This window comes from Rhinatrema bivittatum, chromosome 1, assembly GCF_901001135.1.
Source record: "Rhinatrema bivittatum chromosome 1, aRhiBiv1.1, whole genome shotgun sequence".
Classification (NCBI taxonomy): Eukaryota; Metazoa; Chordata; class Amphibia; order Gymnophiona; family Rhinatrematidae; genus Rhinatrema; species Rhinatrema bivittatum.
Window position 1 is genome coordinate 582,366,230 of NC_042615.1, and position 22,560 is coordinate 582,388,789.

The 22,560-nt window shown below is 42.3% G+C and overlaps 1 protein-coding gene across 1 annotated transcript in view; it reads right to left on the reverse strand.

Moving 5' to 3' along the window:
• LOC115099399 (semaphorin-4D-like) overlaps positions 1 to 22,560 on the reverse strand; it is a 180,947-nt gene that overhangs the window by 127,294 nt on the left and 31,093 nt on the right. Inside the window, exon 5 of the mRNA XM_029617029.1 lies at positions 16,761 to 16,854. Coding sequence (XP_029472889.1) covers positions 16,761 to 16,854 — 94 coding nt within the window. The remainder of the gene's footprint in view (positions 1 to 16,760; positions 16,855 to 22,560) is intronic.

Below are 22,560 nucleotides of genomic sequence, written 5' to 3' on the forward strand. Positions count from 1 at the left end.
GAACTTCCCAACCCCCTATACTAACTTCCCAACCCCCTATACTAACTTCCCTTCCCCTTCCCCTATCCTACCCAACCCTAGCCCTAACCTAGAATCCCCAAATCTTTATTTTACTTCTTAGTTTGTGGACGCTGGCACCCTGCCGACACACGATCCCTGGCACAGCAGCAAAGGGGCCTCTAGCCCCGCCCCTGGACCACCCCATCCCCTCCCCGCCCCTTTCCCGAGGCCCTGGGACTTACGCACGTGACTGGGCCTTTGAAAATTGGCCTAGCGCGCATAATCCTTTGAAAATCTACCCCTTAGTCTTTCCACTATGGCCTTGATTTCTTTAAGCGCCCCTTTTACTTCTCAATCATATAATGGTCCAGCCGACTCCCTCACAAGCTTCTTCCTTCAGATGTATTTAAAAACATTTTTATTATGAGTTTTGCCTCTACAGCAAGCTTCTTTTTAAATTCTCTTTTTGCCTGCCTTATCAATATTTTGCATCTAACTTGCCAGTGTTTGTGCTTTTTCCTATTTTTTTATTTGGATCCTTTTTCCATTTTTTTGACGAAGTTCTTTAGCTAAAATAGCCCCTTTCATCTCATCTTTTAACCATGTTGGTAGTCATTTGGCCTTGCTTCTGCCTTTTTAATGCATGGAATACATCTGGCCTGGGCTTCCAAGATGGTATTTTTAAACAATGTCCACACCTGTTATATATACTCTTAACCTTTGCAGCTGCACCTTTTAGTGTTTTTCTATTTTCCTCATTTTATCAAAGTCTCCCTTTTGAAAGTTAAATGATAGAGCAGGGGCTTAATTTATAGATAAAAAGGAAATAGAACTGTGCGTGTGTGTGTGTGTGTGGGGGGGGAGCAGGCAAGACCTGCACAAAGGGCTGAGTGTGAATTCTCTCACAAACACACGCGCGTGCACACACACGAACACACTCTTTACACTCAATATGCTTGACGAGTGTTGGTAGGCAGAGGATGGCTTAGGGGTTTGGGGATGCAGGATCACTGGGGGTAAGGGGGAGAAGACAGATAGAAAGCATCTCTATCTCTCACTCTCTAACCTTCTCCTCCTTTCTGCCCTGGTGATCCTGATCATCCAGCCCACCCCCCACCCCCCATAAATTCTCTAGTAGTCCTTATCTCCTCCACGGTGGTCCTAAAGCCCCTAAATCTAATCCCCTATTCCTGGTTACTCTTGAGTCCCTCCTCTTCCTGGTAAATCACCTTCCAGCAACTCTCCTCCTCCTCAGTCAGTAAATGCAAGCCTCCTCTTTAAGTCAGAATCAGCTGGCTTGGGGGATGGGAGCAGACTGGTGTGCAGTGTGCACTGTCCACTGTCCTCAGTTTCCTTGGACAGCAGTGTGGGGCCTGTTTTTTACCTTCTTGAGAGTGGATTGAAGGGAGCAATGCCATGTCCTTTCCTCACTCGCTCTCTTCTCTCTCCCTCCCCTCCCCTCCCCTCCCCCACCACACCCAATCCTATCCCCTGCCTTCCTTCACTCTTTCTCCATACCCTTTGATCACATTATGCACAGACTGCTCCTATTCTGATCCTTTCATTCACTTCTCATACCCCTCCAATCCTGTCACTGGCACTCCACAGCATCTTTGATCCCCAGACTCACTCTTCCTCCTCCCGTGCAACCCTCAGCCTCGTCGATCTCTTCACTCACTCTTTTGCCCTCCCACATTCCATAACTCACTATTCTTCCCCTCCCTCTGATCCCTTCATTCACTCGCCCCATCCCCTCATACATTCTTTAGCCCTCACCAGTGTGGTCACCTGGGCCTGGCATGACAGCATAAGCAGGAAGCCAGCACACCCAGGAGTGGCAAAAGCAGTGGGGCTGACTGGCATTCACCCTGTGTCTTTACCACCTTGACTGTGCAGGCCTGCTTCACTTGCCGATTTGCCAGAGGAAGAGGAGCTGGCTGGCGGCGCTGAAGATTTAAATCCCAATCAGGGCTGTCCCCTGATTGGCTGTCCTGCCCTGCCTTGATTCTTCCGATTGGTTTGCTTGACTTGGAGGCGGAGGCCCGGTTCGGAGGGTAGACCTTGGGCGGAAGGCAAGGGCTGCCTCGTGGTTGGCATCGGTGGCGACGACTGGGGTAAGTGAAATTTAATAGGCCTTACCTCGGTGGGTCTGCAGCGCTGACTGCGCAGGCCTGCTTCACTTGTTGATTCGCCGGAGGAAGAGGATCGCTGCCTGCCCTGACCTGACCTCTGCCTGGAACACCGACTACTCTCATCTGCCGCCTGGAACCTGACCTCTTGCTTGACCTGACTACGTCCAGACTGACCTCTGCTACCGACCCTGCCTGGTTGACCATCTGTACCAAGACTCTGGTCTTAATTCTGGCTTTAAACTCAGACACTATTCTGGCCTCCTGCGACCTCTGGACTTCCTTGTCTGAGCACCGACCACGCACCCTTGTTCGTGGTGGCCACTCCTTTGGACTTTCTCTCTAGGATACCCTGTGAGGCCCACCTAAGACCAGGCGGCCCGGGTAACCAAGGGCGCAACCTGAGGGAACCCCAGGTTGCTACTGGTGAAGCTCCAGCTAGCCTCTGTCTCCTCCTGTGCTCCGCCTCCTGGTGGCAGGCGCTCTCCGGGTTCTGACCGGAGGGCCGTACCAATCCTGTATCAGGCCATGGGTCCACTCCCAGCGCAACACCAACTACCTCTTGAGAAGTATGCCTGAACAGAAAACCAACATGGAGAAGGAAATCCCCAGAAGCCTCTGCGTGTCTTTGGCCTGCCTGGGCTGAATGGACTAAGTGACTTACAGAATGTCCCTGGATATCTGTGGAAGCAGGCAAGCTGGCACCAGACAGGTGATGCCTATTCATAGAGTCACAAAAGAAGAAACCACAGGGGAGCTTCAGGCACTATCCTCAGGAGTTTGTAATCAACATAGCTACAGACAGTGTTGATTGCCTTGACCAGTAAGAGTTTAACAGAACAAAGAAAGTCATGGGAAATGGGCTACACATCCTGGGAAGCCAATCAGGGTTAGTTAGGGATAATCTTATCATGCAGTTGACATGACAACCTATGTAAATGATCCTTTGGGCAGTCATGCAAATCTCTAGAACCTTCTATCATTTTCCTGTATTTGAATGCTATCTATAAAACAAGGGTCACTTCCTGTATCCAGAGAGATGCTGGTCAGTTTGTAAGACTAAGGGCACCCAGTACCCAGCATCTCCCGAGAACACTTATATTGATTAATAAAAATACATTATACTTTTACTGAGTCTAAGTGTTCTTGTGTCCCTGGCCATAAGCATAGAGTAAGCTTAACACTCTGCACACTCCCACCACACATGAAAATAGGTTCCCCATTGCCCACAGCTACACCAAATCTTTGCTCCAAATCTAAAAAACAATAAGGGGAATGTGGTACAATCTATGTGGCAATTTAAATAAAAGTTCAAATTTGATATAAAAAGAAATTGTGATTGAGGCTCGCTAAATTAGCCTCTAAACTTTCCAGTCCAGGCCAGAACACAGGTCCAGATTCCAGGCCACAATGAGACCAGGTAAGGTCCCTTCCGAGCAAAGCAGATTTCTAATGCATAAATAAAATTTCGTGATCTTCAACTATATATCCCACCCCCTGCAGCTTACCCATGTCTCGACGTAACTAGAAATATAAAAAAGTAAAGTGTCTGGAGATCTTAAATTCTTCCCTTAAGTCAGAAAATGATTTCACCTATTGATCTTGAAAATCCCAGGAATCAAAGACCTCTCTGCCACCAGTCAGAAATATCAGATGAAAAAGTAGCAGCTGATATCCTGGGATTTTTAACTAAAGAGGTCATATAAGAGAAAGTTGCAAAATAAATTCTCTCCTTCTTATTAACCCTACACCACACACCAAGGGGCCGATGCAATATTTTTGCGCAAAAAGCGGGCACTGAACAGTTTGTCAATTGAGCGTCCGTTTCCTGCACCCGACTGCCGGTGCTTTTTTTTTTTTAACTTTTTTTTTTTTTGGTTGATTTACTTTAGTTTTTACTCCTATTTAATATCACAACGATATTAAGTAGGAGGCATTTTTTCTGCTTTTCTGTACTGGTTTAAGGAGCGCTCAGTTATTAACGCCTGCTTCAGGCAGGCATTAATTTGTGATCACTAAGGGGCGGATTTTCAAACTCCGCGAATAGGCCTACTTTTGTTTGCGCTCCAGGCGCAAACAAAAGTACGCTGGATTTTAGTAGATATGCGCGGAGCCGCGCGTATCTGCTAAAAACCTGGCTCGGCGCGCGCAAGGCTATCGATTTTGTTTAGCCGGCGCGCGCCGAGCCGCGCAGCCTACCCCCGTTTCCTCCGAGGCCGCTCCGAAATCGGAGCGGCCTCGGAGGGAACTTCCTTTTGCCCTCCCCTCACCTTCCCCTCCCTTCCCCTACCTAACCCACCCGCCCGGCCCTGTCTAAGCCCCTACCTTACCTTTGTCGGGGGATTTACGCCTCCCGGAGGGAGGCGTAAATCCCTGCGCGCCAGCGGGCCTCCTGCGCGCCGGGCCGCAACCTGGGGGCGGGTATGGAGGGCGCGGCCACGCCCCCGGACCGCCCGGGCCGTAGCCACGCCCCCGTACCCGCCCCCAAAACGCTGCCGACACGCCCCGAAAACGCCGCGACGACCGGGACCGCCCCCGACACGCCCCCGACACGCCCCCCTCGGAGAAGCCCGGGACTTACGCAAGTCCCGGGGCTCTGCGCGCGCCGGTAGGCCTATGTAAAATAGGCGCACCGGCGCGCAGGGCCCTGCTCGTGTAAATCAGGGCGGATTTACGCGAGCAGGGCTCTTAAAATCCGCCCCTAAATGTGTGCCCTTGATGCACTTTTTTTTTTTTTTTGCATAGGGAGTGAATAGCTAATAGCCTCATTTACATGCGTTTGCTTGTGATGAGTGCTATTAGATTCACTCCGCGTTGGATGTGGGTTGTAGAGGCGCTAATCCCCTTATTCATAAGGGGCTTAATTAGCACGTCTACAACCCGTGTCCAACTGCGGGTTAACAGTGCGCTCGGCTGAGTACACTGTATTGCATCGGCCCCTAATTGTGTGAGCTATCATAGGATTACTACAACAGGAGACCCTACTGAAAGTGGAAATGGAAGGTCTCTGTAAGAGAGAAGCCCACCTCACACTTGGCACACAGCCCTCTTCAAGAGAAAGCCAAGACTGCAGTGAGTCAGTGCACAATCGCACATGCAAACAAATTAACCTGGCTGCCCAAAAGTAGGTTTGAAGATCTGCACGTGCCATCACCCCCCCCCCCCCCCCCCCCCCCCGCCCCGGACCACCATCACCACATTTCTTTGATTTAAGCAATACAGAATATTTTAATTTAGGTAGTCTGCCTTTCCATAAAAAAAGTTAGGATACTGCATTTAACAGTAACAAAGGTAGAAGTCAGAATATTGCATGGTAGATGTGAGAAAGGGTATAACATTCTGGGTAGTATGGCCATTTTAATAAGATTCGCTTTACCTAGCCTGGAAATAGGAAAGGGATTCCACTTAACCAAATCAGACTTAATTTTATCAACTATTGGAGTATAGTTAGTGACATAGAGTCTAGACAAGCTTAGGAATCCAAATGCCCAGGTGTTTAAACCCTTCTACTGCAAGTTTGAATTTATTTAACTTGAGTGGTAAAGATAGGTGAGGACCAACTAATAATACCTGAGATTTGGAGAAATTTCTCACATAGCCAGCTATCTGGCTATTCTGTTGTAAGAGATGCAGAATATCCGGGATGGATGTCCCTAGATAAGTTAGAAATAATAGTGTATCATCAGCATACAAAGACATTTTATGTTCAGAATTATAAAGATTAAAGCCATGAACTGAGGGCAAATCCTGAATTGCCTGGGCCATGGCTCTATAACAAGATCAAATAAAATGGGAGAAAGTGAGAAACTCTGCTGGGTGCCCCTATATATAGAGAAAGAAGCCAACACCACCCCATTAGACAATATGTGCATTACTGGATTAGAATATAGGGCTCAAATCCATGTAGAAAAGACTTCTGGAAAACCCAGGGTTTTGAGCATCTTAAAAAGGAATTGCCAGGAGATGCAATATAAACATGTGGATAAAGGTGAACCAGTAGATGTAGTGTATTTGGATTTTCAGAAGGCGTTTGATAAAGTCCCTCATGAAAGGCTTCTAAAAAAACTATAAAGACATGGGAATAGGAGGCAATGTCCTTTCGTGGATAGCAAACAGGTTAAAAGACAGGAAACAGAAAGTAGGATTAAATGGACAGTTTTCTCAGTGGAAAAAGATAAACAGTGGAGTGCCTCAGGAACCTTTACTTGGACCAGTGCTTTTCAATATGTTTATAAATGATCTGGAAAGGAATATGACAAGTGAGATGATCAAATCTGTAGATGACACAAAATTTTCAGAGTAATTAAATCACAAGTGGATTGTGATAAATTGCAGGAAGACCCTGCCAGTCTGGAAGATTGGGCATCCAAATGGCAGATGAAATTTAATGTGAACAAGTGCAAAGTGATTCATATAGGGAAAAATAATCCATGTTGTAGTTACACTATATAAGGTTTCATATTAGGAGTTACCCCTCAGGAAAAAGATCTAGAAGTCATAGTGGATAATACATTGAAATCGTCGGCTCAGTGTGCTGCGGCAGTCAAAAAAGCAAACAATGTTAGGAATTATTAGGAAGGGAATGGATAATAAAATGGAAAATGTCATAATGCCTCTGTATTGCTCCATGATGAGACCGCACCTTGAACATTGTGTGCAATTCTGGTTGCCGCATCTCAAAAAAGATATAGTTGCACTGGAGAAGGTACAGAGAAGGGCGACTAAAATGATAAAGGGGACTGAATGGCTCCCTTATGAGGAAAGGCTAAAGAGATAGGGCTGTTCACGTTGAAGAAGAGATGGCTGAGGGGGGATATGATAGAGGATCTATAAAATCATGATAGGACTAGAATAGGTGTAACCCTAGCAGAGTGTGTTAAGTCCCAAGGGTACACAATCTAATTTATATTCTTTGGCGCCGCTCCGACTAGCTGATTTTATTCCCATACTCGACTCTTGTTCCCTGGGGAGGATTGTTTTTATGGGAGGATACTCTCTTCCATGGCCCAGACACTGGTGTGTGTGATTCCTATATCAGGGATCCCCTTCTAGCATAGCAAAAATCCATCCTACCTGATGTTCCAGTGATTTCCCAAACACCCAGCTCTGTATCCTGGTCCCATAGTTGTGGAAATCCAGATGGGTCTCCTTGATTTTACTTGATTCCTTCTAGTTGTTGTGCAAAGGTGATGCCTCAAATTGAAAAGTCTATGGGCAGGAACATGCTGATCCAGCCAAGCTCTCAGTGAGGAGGGATGGCTTAAAAACCTCCTCACAAACACAAGAGATAATATTTTCCTAGTAAAAAAATCTTCCCAGGCTAGTGTTTGTGCTGTCACAGGTGCTTGCATCATTCTTGGGAAGAATGGGCTCACTGGTCTTCAGTCCCTACACTCTGAGTCCAGCCAATGACGATGACTTTCTTCAAGAAAGCAGGGTGAAACACAGTCCCTTCAAAAAATAGGATTCGTCTAGCCTTCAAGCGCCCCACACAGCTAGTAGAGTCCATAAACTGCTGTTAATCAAGTTGACTTATGGAATCACCACTGCTATTATGCTCATTAGTAGCATGGGATCTAGTTCATGCTTGGGTACTTGCCAGGTACTTGTAACCTGGATTGGCCGCTGTTGGAACCAGGATGCTGGACTTCATGGACTCTTGGTCTGACTCAGTACGGTAACTTATGTCCTTTTTTTATTAGTGAACTGAATTGAACAAGAGTATTATAAAATGTTTACTCATGGTGCAATGTTTGAGGAGGGTGAGAGAACAGAGGAAGAGGAGGAGGTATTATACAGATCTACCTGAGAAACAAGTTTTGCACAGGTTCAAGTGCAACAGGGAAACCATTTTAGACCTGTGCCAGCAGTTAGAGCAGGATCTGCACCCATTCACTCAGAGAAGCCAAGCCTTGCCACTGGACCTCAAAGTCACCACAGCCCTGGCCTTTTTTGCCACTTGCTATTTTCCAGACACCTCTACGGATCACAGCTTGAATAAGCCAGTCAGCCACCTCCACATGTATTGATCAGTTTTTGACTGCATTTCTCAGGATAGCACATCATGATATTCCCTCAGAGAAGACAACAACAGCATATTATTACTGATTTCTAACAAATAGCATGGTTCCCATCTGTTCTGGAGGTTTTCACTTGCACTCTCATCCCTACAATGGCACCTGCATGCAACAAGTCCACCTTCCACAAATGCAAGGGCTTCAACTCCCTCAAAATTCAAGTGATCTGTAATGCCAAGAGGATCATTATGGATGTAGTGGCCAGGTTTCTGGGATCCTGTCATGATGCCTACATCATTTCATAGTCAGGCATTTATGACCATTTCCAGGAAGGTCTATTCTCTAGGGGTTGGCTTTGAAATATATATTTGTTGCTCTCACTACAAGCACATGGCAACTAACCTCTGCCCTTTTATCTCCCTCTGTCTCTGAGATCTTTCTGCTTTGGCCCAGGAGGCTCGCTCCAGTCTCTACCAGGGGACATCTTCATTGCAAGTGACTACCAGTTTGGGATATCTCATTCTGCTTTTCTCTATCTTTTCTCCTATAGGTGACAGAGGAAATCCCACTCAAAATCTGGCTCATGATTCCACTGGCATATCCAAAGACTGCAGCCAATGTCTGCTATAACAGGCTCACCAGCAGACCAGGGCAATCATTGAGAGAAACTTTGGCCTACTCAAAACACATTTCTGCTGTCTGGAGAGATCAGAGGGATGTCTTTTCTACATCCCAACTAAGGGCTGTGAGATTTGTCTAGCCTTCTGCATGCCTCATAACCTGGACCACATTCTGGCCTGCTCCATGACTGCAGAGGTGGGATCTGCAGCTGGGGCATCAGAAGATGCAGTTCAGAAGATGGGGGAGGATGTTTGTGAGCTGCACACTGAACGGTCAAGTAGAGAAATTTGAGTTATTAGATCCCCATCAATATGGCTTTTGATGCTCTCTTAGCACCAAGTTCTTTCTTCTTTCTCTCACTGATACCATAAGAAGAGGTCTTGACTCTGGTTAACAATTTCTTCTCATCTCATTAGATATTTCTGCAGCTTTTGACACTTGACCATAACATTTTTCTTTTTCATCTTCAAGAATGAGGTCTCTCTGGCACTTTTCTCAATTGGTTTAAATCTTATCTTTCGGATTGAATCCAATCCATCAAACTTAAAAATGAATTCTCCACTCTCTCTTTCATCAAGACCGGTGTTCCCCAAGGATCCGCGCTTTCTTCAGCACTCTTCAACATTTACCTTGCCCTGATCTGCAAAATTCTCTCTACATTGACAGACCTTTACAAACTCTATGCAGATGACAACCAGTTTGTTCTCTGCATTCGCCCTTCTTGGCATGACACATTAGAACATCTCAATATCTGTTTTTCAACTATCCAGAAGTGGCTAAAGCACCACAAACTTTCTTTAAACATGTCCAAAACATAGTTTTTAGCGATACATAGTCCATATTCCTCTTTCAATCATATAACACAATCGCTCTTGATGATTTTTCTTTTTCTATTAAGAATCATATTAGAAGTCTTGGAGTTATACTAGATAGCACTCTTTCCTTTCGTCCTCAAATAAAACACCTTATTGCTCAAGGATTCTACAGGCTTCTTGTTCTTGCTGGTTTCAAAAAGCTTTTCCACCTCCCTGAATTCCACACAGTTTTACAAGTTTCTACCTTCCCTATTGTAGACTATTGTAATAGTCTGTATATTGGTATCTCTAATACTTCTTTACAACCCCCCCCCCCCCCCCCCCCCCCCCCCCCCCGAAAACTAACAGCATGAATGCATGTCCATAATATCAAAGTAGAAAAAGCAGTCAGGCACATCCAGTCTGCATTTGGTATATTTGTACACTTTTGCTAATGAGGTGCTTCTGAGGAAAACTGATGATCAATATGTCAAAAGCACCATCTTTTAGCCTGTCTGGTCTTTTGAGATCCAAAATTGGCTTCTCAGCCTACTTTCAAATACGAGAGACTAATGAGTGATGTAGTGCTCTCTTTACATTGCTCTGTATACTTGTCACAGAGGAAAAACCAGAGCACTAATGATTCACAGCTGCAGACCTCCCCAACATGTCTGCCTTAATCTGTCATTATATCATAAATGCACCTTGTTTCAAGGCACCTGATTCTAAGAGCCAATGGGGAGAGGGAAGGATAAAACAGCTGAGGCTGTTTGGAGGATGTCGGTTAGAAGAAAACAGAGAGAGAGTGAGGGAGGAGGAACAGACAAACAAGTTGAATTAATCTGAGCTGAGAGAAATTTGCCAGTCTCCACAGAAGTTTGTTTAGGCTCAGCAGACAAGCACAGAAAGCAAACTGTCTGGCTGGAAGTCATTGTTGCTGATCCTCAAGGCATCAGAGCTGGGACAGACTGCATGAGAGAGCTACATAAGTAACTGCTGAGCATTTGTAGTGCAGTGAAAAAAGTTATGGATCGCTGAATCACCAAGTAGCAGAATTGCAGAGGGGTTCCAGAATACGGAAGTAGAAATTGTCAGATTATCTTGTGGCCTTGGGGAGGAGTGAGCACTTTTGTTGACACACTGACATAAGAATAGTTTCTGGCACAGAGCTCTGGTTAATTTGAGTTGCTGTTACTCTATCGTGACATTCTCCATTACACAAAAGGTAGTGTTATCTGCTTCACCACTGAAAGCTCACAGATTACAAGTGTATCTAGTGCTGCATGGTTAAACATTAGTCTTTGACTCTCCGACCTCCATCAATATACCCCAGGGGTGAAAGGGGCATCAACTTGCTCATTGCAGCTACACTAGCATTTGCTTCAATATTGATGGAAACTCTCAGAAAGTCAAAGAGTACAGTCACGTGGCTGCTAACTTCTATTTCTTAAGGTACACTGAGCACTGTGGCACGTATCTAGGTGGGGCTGGGGGACAATTACATTTGCTTGTGTATTTTTATTGCTGAGCCTACTAATAGTATGGTGATATACCAATGGGGCCTGCGTAATAGTATGCATAAAAATATACAAAGTCCATGATTAACTATTTCAAGGGAAGAACATTATTCTCAAACTGTATTGTTTATGGTTCCTGGTATTTATATCTGTGGTTTAACCTTTTTCTTCTTTATGCATCACTTTTAATGCAGTTTGCTCTTGAATAATAAAAACAGTGAGGTCCCTATTCAGACACAGACTGGATAGAAAAGTTAGCTGGATCAACTTTTCCGGTTAACTATGGTGCTAGATTCAGTTATGCAGCTGCACTATTGAATATAGCCAGCTATGTTAAACTTTAGGACAGCTATTTGGCCCAACCAGACATTGTCAGTTAAGTCATCCAGCTAGCTCTGAATATCTGAGTTGGCTGATTAACTTAACCAGCTAACTCAACTCCCAGTTATGCCCTTGGAATGCCCCTAACTTATCTGGCTAAATTCTAGCTTCCTAACTCATTGGGCTGCTAGAATTTAGCCAAATAAATGCCCAAATATTCATTTAGCCGACTTTTGAATATGGACCTCAGAATTACGTATTTCCCCTTGGCAATCTATTCACAGAGGGGGAATCCATTATTATATAGGGTACACTGACTACTGGTTTCACTAAGGACGAGGGTCTGTGACACTATCCAGGCAATATACCAAAAAACTCTGAGCACCTCAATTAATGAGCCTAAATTAGGTGCCTAATTTAAGGGCCTAATTTCTTTTTTTTTTATTTTTTGTTTATTGATTTATTCAATTTGTACAAAGAATATCCTCTTTGTAGAGAAACAAAGAAACATATTTATGCAAAACACAGTAAATACTGTTTAACAATAATTAGAAAAACATTTCTCTTATATGGCCACTAGTAATTATCTAGGGGGCTTATGCCAAAGTTATGAGGAGATTAAACAATAATAAAAAAAAACATCTACAAGTACAAGCTTAGCGTTTTGGCTTTTCTTTTCTTTATGACTCACTCAATAGTAGTAATTTTTTTCCTGTACTATGGGATTAGGTAACACTTTTTTCTTATTATCCAACAGTGCCCTCAATTGCTCAGGAACAAAAAAAAAATAGGTAACATTATCCATTTTTAGTATACAACGGCACGGATATCTAAGCATAAATACAGCTCCCATGGATCGAGCTTCTTGCCTCATGGCAAGGAACCCTCCCCTCCTTTCTTGGGTAAATTTGGCCAGGTCGGGGAACACTTGTACAACCTTACCCATAAACTCCACTCTCATATTTTGAAAATAATTTCTCATTATTAAACTGAGGTCCTGTGAATATATGAAAGACACTAAGAGGGTAGCCCTCTCTATTATCTCAGTCGTAGAAGTCTCTAGAAAGGCAGTTAAATTTGCCATATCAATTATAGGTGCCACTTCTTCTTCTCTTGTTTTTACATGAGGTAGGAAATATACTTTGTTGAAAACTGGTATATTTTCAGGTGCAATTTTCAGTATCTCATTCATATATTTCTTTAAGGTTATCCTGGGTTGTTCTCCCAGAACCTTAGGGAAGTTAATAAACCTAAGGTTCAAGTTTCTGGTCTTATTTTCCAATTGTTCCATTTTCCTATGCAGGATAACTCGGTCTTGTACTAAGGCCACCTGGATATCTTGAAACTTCTTAGTTTGTTCCTCCAATTGTTGGATCCTCTGTAATTGATTGACACTCCTTGAGTTGAAGTCTTGGGTAACGGTTTCTAATTGTAAAGAAACACTTAAGGGCCTAATTTCAGTTGAAAATAGGCACCTAAAACTGAAGTTCCTAAGGTTATGCCACTAAGCCTTAGCTGAAAATGACTGCTAAGTTTCTGCCACTGGCATTTAAAGCTTAAGTCAGGCCCCAGCATCCTTCCTCCCTCACAGCACAAATGAAAAGGTTTTCCACAAGGCACCTAACTTCTTTCCTCTGTCCACACCCCACTCCTGGCTTGAAACATAGGCACCAACGACATAGGAAAATGTGGGAGGGAGGTTCTGGAAGCCAAATTTAGGCTCTTAGGTAGAAAGCTTAAATCCAGAACCTCCAGGGTAGCATTCTCTGAAATGCTCCCTGTTCCATGCGCAGGTCACCAGAGGCAGGCAGAGCTCCGGAGTCTCAATGCGTGGATGAGACGATGGTGCAAGGAAGAGGGATTCAGTTTTGTTAGGAACTGGGGAACCTTCTGGGGAAGGGGGAATCTCTTCCGAAGGGATGGGCTCCACCTTAACCAGGGTGGAACCAGACTGCTGGTGTTTACCTTTAAAAAGGAGATAGAGCAGCTTTTAAACTAGAACAAAGGGGAAGGCCGACAGTCGCTCAGCAGCACATGGTTCGGAGAGAGGTATCTTTAAAGGATACTAATGATGCATTAGAATTAGGGCATCCCGACAGTGAGGTTCAAATAATTAGAAAAGTAGTCCAAGTGCCTGTAACTAAAAACTCACCTGAGCTAAAAAATTCTAACTTATCCCTATCAATTAAAAAGCAGAATGAAAATACAAACAAAAAACAAACTTTGAAATGTTTGTATGCTAATGCCAGAAGTCTAAGAAGTAAGATGGGAGAATTAGAATGTATAGCAGTAAATGATGACATAGACTTAATTGGCATCTCAGAGACATGGTGGAAAGAGGATAACCAATGGGACAGTGCTATACCAGGATACAAATTATATCGCAATGACAGAGAGGAGCACTCGGGAGGAGGTGTGGCACTTTATGTCCGGGATGGCATAGAGTCCAACAGGATAAACATCCTGCATGAGACTAAATACAAAATTGAATCTTTATGGGTAGAAATCCCTTGTGTGTCGGGGAAGACTATAGTGATAGGGGTATACTACCGTCCACCTGGTCAAGATGCTGAGACGGACAGTGAAATGCTAAGCGAAATTAGGGAAGTTAACCAAATTGCTAGTGCAGTAATAATGGGAGACTTCAATTACCCCAATATAGACTGGGTAAATGTATCATCGGGTCACGCTAGAGAGATAACGTTCCTGGATGGAATAAATGATAGCTTTATGGAGCAATTGGTTCAGGAACCGACGAGAGAGGGAGCATTTTTAGATCTAATTCTCAGTGGAGCACAGGACTTGGTGAGAGAGGTAACGGTGGTGGGGCCGCTTGGCAATAGTGATCATAATATGATCAAATTTGATTTAATGACTGGAAAAGGAACAGTGTGCAAATCCAAGGCTCTCGTGCTAAACTTTCAAAAGGGAAACTTTGATAAAATGAGAAAAATTGTTAGAAAAAAACTGAAAGGAGCAGCTACAAAAGTAAAAAATGTCCAAGAGGCGTGGTCATTGTTAAAAAATACCATTCTAGAAGCACAGTCCAGATGTATTCCACACATTAAGAAAGGTGGAAAGAAGGCAAAATGATTGCCGGCATGGTTAAAAGGGGAGGTGAAAGAAGCTATTTTAGCCAAAAGATCTTCATTCAAAAATTGGAAGAAGGATCCAACAGAAGAAAATAGGATAAAGCATAAACATTGGCAAGTTAAATGTAAGACATTGATAAGACAGGCTAAGAGAGAATTTGAAAAGAAGTTGGCTGTAGAGGCAAAAACTCACAGTAAAAACTTTTAAAAATATATCCGAAGCAGAAAGCCTGTGAGGGAGTCAGTTGGACCGTTAGATGATCGAGGGGTTAAAGGGCACTTAGAGAAGATAATGCCATCGCAGAAAGATTAAATGATTTCTTTGCTTTGGTGTTTACTGAAGAGGATGTTGGGGAGGTACCCGTAATGGAGAAGGTTTTCATGGGTAATGATTCAGATGGACTGAATCAAATCACGGTGAACCTAGAAGATGTGGTAGGCCTGATTGACAAACTGAAGAGTAGTAAATCACCCGGACCGGATGGTATACACCCCAGATTTCTGAAGGAACTAAAAAATGAAATTTCAGACCTATTAGTAAAAATTTGGAACATCATTAAAATCATCCATTGTACCTGAAGACTGGAGGATAGCAAATGTAACCCCAATATTTAAAAAGGGCTCCAGGGGTGATCCGGGAAACTACAGACCGGTTAGCCTGACTTCAGTGCCAGGAAAAATAGTGGAAAGTGTTCTAAACATCAAAATCACAGAACATATAGAAAGACATGGTTTAATGGAACAAAGTCAGCATGGCTTTACCCAGGGCAAGTCTTGCCTCACAAATCTGCTTCACTTTTTTGAAGGAGTTAATAAACATGTGGATAAAGTTGAACCGGTAGATATAGTATACTTGGATTTTCAGAAGGCGTTTGACAAAGTTCCTCATGAGAGGCTTCTAGGAAAAGTAAAAAGTCATGGGATAGGTGGCGATGTCCTTTCGTGGATTGCAAACTGGCTAAAAGACAGGAAACAGAGAGTAGGATTAAATGGGCAATTTTCTCAGTGGAAGGGAGTGGACAGTGGAGTGCCTCAGGGATCTGTATTGGGACCCTTACTTTTCAATATATTTATAAATGATCTGGAAAGAAATATGACGAGTGAGATAATCAAATTTGCAGATGACACAAAATTGTTCAGAGTAGTTAAATCACAAGCAGATTGTGATAAATTGCAGGAAGACCTTGTGAGACTGGAAAATTGGGCATCCAAATGGCAGATGAAATTTAATGTGGATAAGTGCAAGGTGATGCATATAGGGAAAAATAACCCATGCTATAATTACACAATGTTGGGTTCCATATTAGGTGCTACAACCTAAGAAAGAGATCTAGGTGTCATAGTGGATAACACATTGAAATCGTCGGTACAGTGTGCTGCGGCAGTCAAAAAAGCAAACAGAATGTTGGGAATTATTAGAAAGGGAATGGTGAATAAAACGGAAAATGTCATAATGCCTCTGTATCGCTCCATGGTGAGACCGCACCTTGAATACTGTGTACAATTCTGGTCGCCGCATCTCAAAAAAGATATAATTGCGATGGAGAAGGTACAGAGAAGGGCTACCAAAATGATAAGGGGAATGGAACAACTCCCCTATGAGGAAAGACTAAAGAGGTTAGGACTTTTCAGCTTGGAGAAGAGACGACTGAGGGGGGATATGATAGAGGTGTTTTAAATCATGAGAGGTCTGGAACGGGTAGATGTGAATTCGTTATTTACTCTTTCGTATAGTAGAAAGACTAGGGGGCACTCCATGAAGTTAGCATGGGGCACATTTAAAACTAATCGGAGAAAGTTCTTTTTTACTCAACGTACAATTAAACTCTGGAATTTGTTGCCAGAGGATGTGGTTGGTGCAGTTAGTATAGCTGTGTTTAAAAAAGGATTGGATAAGTTCTTGGAGGAGAAGTCCATTACCTGCTATTAAGTTCACTGAGAGAATAGCCACTGCCATTAGCAATGGTAACATGGAATAGACTTAGTTTTTGGGTACTTGCCAGGTTCTTATGGCCTGGATTGGCCACTGTTGGAAACAGGATGCTGGGCTTGATGGACCCTTGTTCTGACCCAGTATGGCATTTTCTTATGTTCTTATGTTCTTCTTATGTAAATTTAGGAATAGCGACAGGAACATTTTCATTTAGGCAGATCTAGGCTTTGTTTTAATATCAGCCTATATACATTTCCATTGCCTGACGGTTTTTGAGTAGCAGAGAAGGGGCCATATACTGGTCATAAGTGATTCCACAGGAAAGCGTGCACTTACCAACCATGACTGATGTATAGCTTTTCTTGGGATCAAATGGACTTTGCCCTGTACCATCTTCATTTGTGCCCGCCAATTCAAATGTAGTTAGATCCTTGACAAAGTAAAGATGTCAAACAAAAATCACCAAAATTAATAATTTTTTGCAAAATAATAATACAAGTTTGTCATCAAAAGATTAACTGTCTAGGGTAGATGAGTACACTGATTTACATGTACCTGCTAAGGCACTTGTGATATTAATGTAATGGAATGATGAACAGCTTTCAAAGCAGACTCTCCAGTACCAATGACCATAAGAAAACAAAGTTTCATTAAAGATCTTCAATCAATAAAAGGACAAAAGTAGTTAGTTTCCAAACTATATTAACTTTTCTATAAATATATGTTAGTTCTTAATAGTGTGTTGCACATCGAGATCAGCTCTTGGGCAGAGGGGCTCACTGGGAGGCTCACAGATCACACAGCAGGCCCCAAGACCTCCCAGAGGTTCCTGCACAGGGAGGGAAAAGATCTCCTTTTCTAAGCCCTTAGATTTTCCTCTTACAGGTCTCCTCCACTCATCAGTCTAATCTTCATCAAAAATATCACTCAGATTCCATGATCGGTGTTCAAAACAATAAAGTTATTTTAGCGGTACTGAAGATGGGCAACACAAAGTCCAAGAATATTGTTACACTTGTAAATAATGCACCACACTGAAAACAAGTCCACAAAAGGTATAAAATATTTTCAGTCTCTCTCAGCAGTATAGGTCTGCTCCCTGGAGCAGTGAGCCTTTCTCAACTGGGCCTGCTCTAAAAGGCAGCTGTCCTCTTCTCTCACCAACGTCTGGCATTTGGATGAGCTTCTTCCTGGACTCCGATGTCAGACAGGAACTCCATGATTCTTCACTTATGGAAGGTAGTCTCCTTCCTCCAAGAACCCCACCACCACCACCTCCACTGAAGACAAAAAACTTTCTTGGCTCAAACCTCATAAAAAATCTTCTCAAGCATGGACCAGTTTCCTTCTTTACCTCTCCTCCTAAGACGACTTCTGATGTGCACAAACTACTTTCCACAGTCAAGAAATATTTCTGTTTCTGCTCATTCTTGGAACCTGCCCTGTCAAGGGGTTAGGCCTCCTGGTACCACTCTGTGAAGAGATGGCTATCCAGACTACAACTCCTGGAGTCCTACTCTTCAGACTCCACCAGCACTTAACTGTCTAAATACAATTCTCAAGAACTCCCATGCATCACTTGGATGCAAGGCTTTTATTCAGACTCCAAACTGCTCCCATTTAGGGAGTTGCATCTCTCCTTAACACACCTACTCACTCTAACCTCCCCATAAGGGCAGGGTCTGTTGAGGCCATCAACTTAACTTACTGACTAATTTACATGTCTGTTGAGTTCACTGAGGCCATTAAAGTTAAGGGCAAAGTCTGCTAGTAAGGGGTAGAATTGGGTTCTCCCTGACAATAGCTTTCAGCTAGTTAATACTAGCAGTCATAGCAGCTTACACAGCTAATTCTGTCTAGTAGGCTATGCACCCTCGTGTTCCACCTGATCAGTGGGGTGGGTGAGGCACTATCTGGAAAGACAGGAGTCTGGATATTTGGGTAACAACTGTGCTGATGTTGGTGGCTGTTTGGATTATTATGGATCCTTATGGTTGGCCTTAAGTGTGAACTAAAAAGGAGATATTACAGGCTTAGCTAGCCAGGTGGATGGAGTACAATGAAGAAAGTTGACAGAAACTGACTTTGATGATATCTTACAGGTGAATACTCTCTTTGGCTAGCAGTTTGGATCTTGGCAGTGTGGACAGGAATAACTGGGCAGAAAGCATGGACCAATTGGTCTTTTTCTGCCATCATCTACTATTCTTAAGCATCTAAATATATAATTTAGCAAACCATTTAAATATATTAAAAAGGTCATTTCTTCTCAAGTCTAATGGAAGAATATGAAAAGGCAAGAAATGCAAGCTCAGATTCAAAGTATTTGTATGGTTAATAATCACTAATTTGATTGCCAAGTGAGGCTTTTAAAAAATATAAAGCCCTGATTCCTGTCCTCATAAAGATTGTAAAAGTCAATGGAATTAGGTCTTTTATGCTTTTATATCAAAGACAAAATATATCTAAAATAAACAGCAGACCTAGACAATTCCCCTTTCTATAATTTTTCCTGTTTGGTGTCCATACCCATATTCCAAGAACCCCTAAACTGTTTTCTCTCACATTACCTGCTATTAATTAAGTTGACTTAGAAAATAGCCACTGTTATATTACTAGCAACGATAACATGAAATAGACTTAGTTTTTGGGTACTTGCCAGGTTCTTATGGCCTGGATTGGCCACTGTTGGAAACAGGATGCTGGGCTTGATGGACTCTTGGTCTGACCCAGTATGGCATGTTCTTATTTTCTTATTTACATAACATTTACTTATAAGTTCGTCCCTATCGTCATATAAGCACCAATACATTCCCACTTCTTCCCATCCCCAAGCCAACTGGAGATACCAGATGACCAAGGTGAGCATGTATCTTTAATCTCTTATAAATTCTGCTGTTTTTTGGAAACATTGAGTTACTGTTATCTCAGCTTTAAAAACCAAACAAACAAAAGAATACTTCTGTCACCCGCTCATGGTTTTAAAGTCCCCAATGCAGGGGTCATAGCAAGTCCAAGAGCCATTGTTGCCTTTTTGGACCACTAACTTTTTCTCATGCATCAACCTTTATACCCTGGTTGCTGGGATTCCCCCAGCAGGCAGGAGGCCAATTCTCTATGGCCCACGATGTTGGTGGAGCGTATTTTGCACAGTCTCTCCCTCCTCATTCTCAATGTTTCCCAGAGAGCACACTTAGAGAAGCTGTCTTCAATACGCTGTCTTCACGTAGAAGATTCACAAAAAAACACTCAGAAGACTGTGAGTGGTATAATAGTTTTACTGTAACTTAAAGAATAATAACCATGCAAGGATAGCAAAACTCATCATCATAAAGAGAAGAATGATAGATCCCAATATTGAAAAAGGGAAACAGAGCCTTAAAATAGGGGTAGAAAAGTGAAGGACAAACAATTCCTCCTCTCAAAAATAGGAAAACCCCCACAATAACTTTTCATTGGTCCAATAACTAACTTCCTGAACACTGCAAGCCAATAAGAATGTGCATTTGTTTAAAATGAAAGTACAAAACATGACGAGTAAGGCTAAATTCAGGGGTCCCCAAAGTGAATCGGGCCACCCTTGATGAAAAGAACCTTATTTGTTCATTTAATTTTAAACTAATGCATCGGGCCTAGACTTGGGCCCAAAGTCGGACCTCGCCTAGGGCATAGGCCGAGGCCCAAAGCAGGAGCCGCGACCTATACCCAAGCATGATGCCGGCACCTCAGCCTAGTCCCGAAGCTGGGGCTGTGGCCTTGGTGCAAGCGTGACGCCGAGGTCTCAGTGGAGGCATGGGCCAACGCCGGGGCTCTGCTGAGACCCCCAAAAGTTTAAAAAAAAACTTTCCTGATCCATTGGTATCAGGATGCTGCTGGATGTACTGCCAGACTTTTGTGTTGTTGGAGTTGGGATATGACAGTAGAAGGCTGCTGCTGGATGTGCTGCCAAAGCCCTGTAGTGTCAGAAACAGTGTTGTTGTTGGGGACATGTAAGAGGAAACAGGAGAAGTGAAGCCCCACTGTTGTTATTGAGGATATGTAAGGAGGAAGCAGGAGGAGTGAAGACCCAGTGTTGTTGTTGTTGTTGGGGGACATGTAAGGAAGAACCAGAAGCAGTGAAACCCCAGGGTTGTGGGTTGGGGACATGTAAGGAGGAAGCAGGAGGAGTGAAGCCCCAATGTTGTTGTTGGGGACTTGTAAGGAGGAAGCAGGCTGAGTCAGGTCCCACTATTTTTTGGGGGATGTGTAAGAAAGAAGTAGAAGGAGTGAAACCCCAGTGTTGTTGTTGGGGATGTATAAGGAGAAAGCAGAAGGAATGAACCCCCAGTGTTGTTGTTAGGGACATGTAAGGAAGAAGCAGGCTGAGTCAGGTCCCACTGTTGTTTTGGGGAATGTATAAGGAGGAAGCAGGAGGAGTGAAATATCAGTGTTGTTGGGGAGGCGTGAAGTCCCACTGTTGTTGTTGAGGGCATGTAAGAAGGAAGTGAGAAGAGCGAAACCCCAGTGTTGTTGAGGATGTATAAGGAGGAAGCAGGTGGAGTGAGACCCTAGTGTTGTTGTGGACATGTAAGGAGGAAAAAGGATTTTTTGGGCCCCAGTGTTGACATTGGAGATGTGACAGAAGGCAGCAGGATTGGTCAGGCCCCAGTGTTATGCAGCCAGATGTCCAATCTGTGAAAATTTATTGTGTAGAATCAATATATGCAATGAGCCTGACTCCAGCCGAGTTTCGCCCTCTTTCAATAGGGCTGCATCAGGGGCTAAAAACATACAATAAATGACATTAAATAATATAAAAATAAATTTAAAAACTGATAAAAACATATAATAAACAAACATTTAAAATGAACATATAAAATGAACATATAAAATGATAACATGGATATATGTGGTGTGAACATCAAATCATCACAATAAAAAATAAATAAAACTAATATAAATAGTGTATCGTGAACATAAAAATATACAGTAAAAGTAGCAATGAATAACTAAAAAATGTGACAAATGTAGTAAAAGCAGCAATAAATAACTAAAAGAAGTGACAAATACCTAAAAAGTGGATATTGCCTTTATGCTTATATGTAGTTAATACAGGTGCCTAAAAAATGAAAATGGAATTCTAAAAAATAAAATGCTCTCCAAGTCTTATGAGATGTGTCCAAAAAATAAGAAAAGAAAATAATGAAAAAAATATAGAATAAGGTAACATAAATAAGTGAAGAACTTCAAGTGCTTACTATAGAATAACAAAACAGGATATATATCATAAATAAGTGAAAAAATCAAATGCTTACTATTTGCATATGTGAATGCTAAATCTTCATCAAAATGTTGTAAATGTAACCTATGAACGGTACCTATAGAATGAATGTGAAGGAATAAGGATAATAATATTGTGTAAATGAATCATGTATTTAATTCCATCTATGATCGAATATTTAACAACAAAGGAGATACACTATAAATGAGACCTAAGTGTTTAATGCCACCTTAAAATCACTAAAGAGTTGAATGAAACTGGAACTACTCAAAACTGGCATATATTAGCATGTGTAAATGTGAAAAAAGGGGGCTGTATAAGGATTTCATATTTAGTGCAAACTTAGTTAATCATGTGTGAATAAGAAAAGTGAGTATGTACTCAAAACGACTTGGCTGCACAGTCAGTCAGATCCAACTATATAATTACCCAACTTATAACAATTATGTAATCAAATTAGTATATAGCACACTGTGAGATAAAAAATGTAAACGATACTGTGGATAAATACAAATTGAACCGGCAGAATATTTAACCAAGCTATTAATAATTTAAAAAGAACACCATAGTGTCAGACATGAAACAGAAAGAAAAATATAGTGTGAATGATCTTAAACTAAACTCTATGCAAAGTGCTATCGTCATAAAATAAACTCAGTGTAAAATATTATCGTTAATTAATCAGAATAAAAAACGAGGCTGTATTAAAAATGGTGGGAATGTGTAGATTGACTTGGCAATAATTTACCATACAGAGCTATATGAAAAGTGTTATAAATAAAAAAATTAAAAAAAAAAATTATAAAAAAATTATTATTTTATAATTAGTGTAAGATAAATGACGGCAGGTATTAAATCAGTATTATAAACAATTCG